The following is a 2,146-nucleotide window of genomic DNA, read 5'->3' as shown; positions in this document are numbered from 1 at the left end:
TGTAAACAAAAGGTTGGGAGGGCGGAGCTAACGTAAATAATAGGTTTGGTGGGTGGAGCTAACGTAAATAATAGGTTGGGAGGCCAGAGCTAATGTAAACAAAAGGTTGGGAGGGCGGAGCTAACGTAAATAATAGGTTTGGAGGGCGGAGCTAACGTAAACAAAACATTGGGACAGGAAAGCTGACGTAAACAAAAGGTTGGGAGGGCGGCACTGATGTAAACAAAAGGTTGGGAGGGCAGCGCTAACGTAAACAAAAGGTTGGGAGGGTGTTGCCAACAGCAGCTTATTTGCATAAAGAGCTCGTTCTGAAACAGCTCAGAACAGGCAGAACTGACCAGGTGAAATCTCATCATCTGACAATGATTTTGTGTTTTAAACTTAWTGAACATGTTTTGTATCGCCCACAGTTGTATTCTAACTTGTTCAAGAAACCAGAATGGGTCCTCTTTAATTATAAATCACAAACTCAAAGTGTTTTTTTTTACTGTTTTTAATAGAATTAAATAAAAACTAGGATATTTCCCATTTTAAATCTTGTTTTTTTGTGAAATCAGTCAAAATCTCAGTTTTTGGTCGAACACGAACTCACCGTCCTCCTCCTCAAACGTGATCAGAGCCGTCCCTCCGTCCATCGGGTAGACGATCTGAGACTTCATGTCAAACCTCTGCCAGTTTTTTACGTCCCCCGTCTTTCCCCTGAAGACGAACTTCTTCTCTGGCATGGCGCAGAACACCTGGAACCAGCAGGAAGGGGGTTTAGAGCAGGTGCGGCTGCAGGGCGGAGCCTCGAACCGTCAGTCGGGATGACCTACGTCTGCTCGCTCCTTCAGGCAGGAGTTCCGCCTCTGCTCCTCTCCTATCTCAGCCTGGATCTTCAGGATCTGCCCCATCAGCTCAGCCTCGTCCTTCTTCAGTGAATCCAGCCTCGCCTGCAGATTTACAGACAACAGATGAATTATATTTGGCCAGACGTCAGTCAGAAGCAGAGAGTAGTTCAAATGTGAGAATGCACCTTTTCAGTTTGAATCTGATTCTTGTAGGAACGCTCCTCTTCTTCTACATCCTGTTTGAGTTTCTCGGTGCGTTGCTTGAACTGCCGGGTCAGGTCCTGCGCCTCCTCTATGCATTTCCTATGCTCCTTCTGCTCCTGCATGATCTCCTTGTACCGTTTCTGTGAAAACACACAAAGCTGCGTTTGAACAGTGACATCATCTCAGAGGCCTGTAGAATAACGTTTTAATAGATTCTGTGTTCTGTGAAAGCATAAATATATTGTTAAAAACCATTTAAGATGATTTTTTTAAAGGATCTTTGGTCGAGGGAGGAGAATGTTTCTGGATAGTGTTCACATACAGCTTCTTCTTTGCGTGAGAGAGCCACCAACTGATCAGGAGGATAAATACACCCCTAAAGGGAAGGGGTGTGTACTGCAGGGTGGCCAAAGATTTGTCTCTGGTGGCCATGGCCACCCCTGGCTCCGCCCCTGGCTCCACCCCTGGCTCCACCCCAGGTGAGGAGAGGCTGTTTTGTGTGTGAGGAGAGATCATTTTGTACCCGAGGATTGTTTGTAAAACACTACTGTTTTATTTGTATAAAACTGGTTTATTTGTGTGAAACCAGTTTTATTTGTATGGAACTTGGTTTGTTTGTGTGAAACATGTTTGATTTGCTCAAAACTTGTTTTATTTATGTGCAACATGTTTTGTGTGTGTGTGCACAAAGTTTGAGGACAGTTTGTGAAACATGTTTAATTTGTGTGCAATGCTATAGCATGAATTTAACTTCATAATAAACCAAGTTTCATGCAAACAAAACTGGTTTATTTGTGTGAAACCAGTTTTATTTGTATGGAACTTGGTTTGTTTGTGTGAAACATGTTTGATTTGCTCAAAACTTGTTTTATTTATGTGCAACATGTTTTGTGTGTGTGTGCACAAAGTTTGAGGACAGTTTGTGAAACATGTTTAATTTGTGTGCAATGCTATAGCATGAATTTAACTTCATAATAAACCAAGTTTCATGCAAACAAAACTGGTTTATTTGTGTGAAACCACAAAAAACTGGTTTCAGACAAATAAACCAAGTTTCATGCAAACAAAACTGGTTTATTTGTGTGAAACCACAAAAAACTGGTTTCAGACAA

At 42.1% G+C, this 2,146-nt stretch overlaps 1 protein-coding gene across 1 annotated transcript in view; it reads right to left on the bottom strand.

Annotated features, from left to right (window-relative positions):
- Positions 1–1,174, bottom strand: part of ifi35 (interferon-induced protein 35) — a gene marked incomplete at its 5' end in the record, with an annotated part of 5,080 nt that extends 3,906 nt beyond the window's left edge. Inside the window, 3 exon segments of the mRNA XM_014018783.1 lie at positions 593–737; positions 816–932; positions 1,016–1,174. Coding sequence (XP_013874237.1) covers positions 593–737; positions 816–932; positions 1,016–1,174 — 421 coding nt within the window.
- Positions 1,175–2,146: the final 972 nt, after the last annotated feature.

This window comes from Austrofundulus limnaeus, unplaced genomic scaffold, assembly GCF_001266775.1.
Source record: "Austrofundulus limnaeus strain Quisiro unplaced genomic scaffold, Austrofundulus_limnaeus-1.0 Scaffold201, whole genome shotgun sequence".
NCBI lineage: Eukaryota > Metazoa > Chordata > Actinopteri > Cyprinodontiformes > Rivulidae > Austrofundulus > Austrofundulus limnaeus.
Note: the sequence above shows the minus strand (reverse complement) of the source record. Positions and strands in the feature narration are given on the sequence as shown.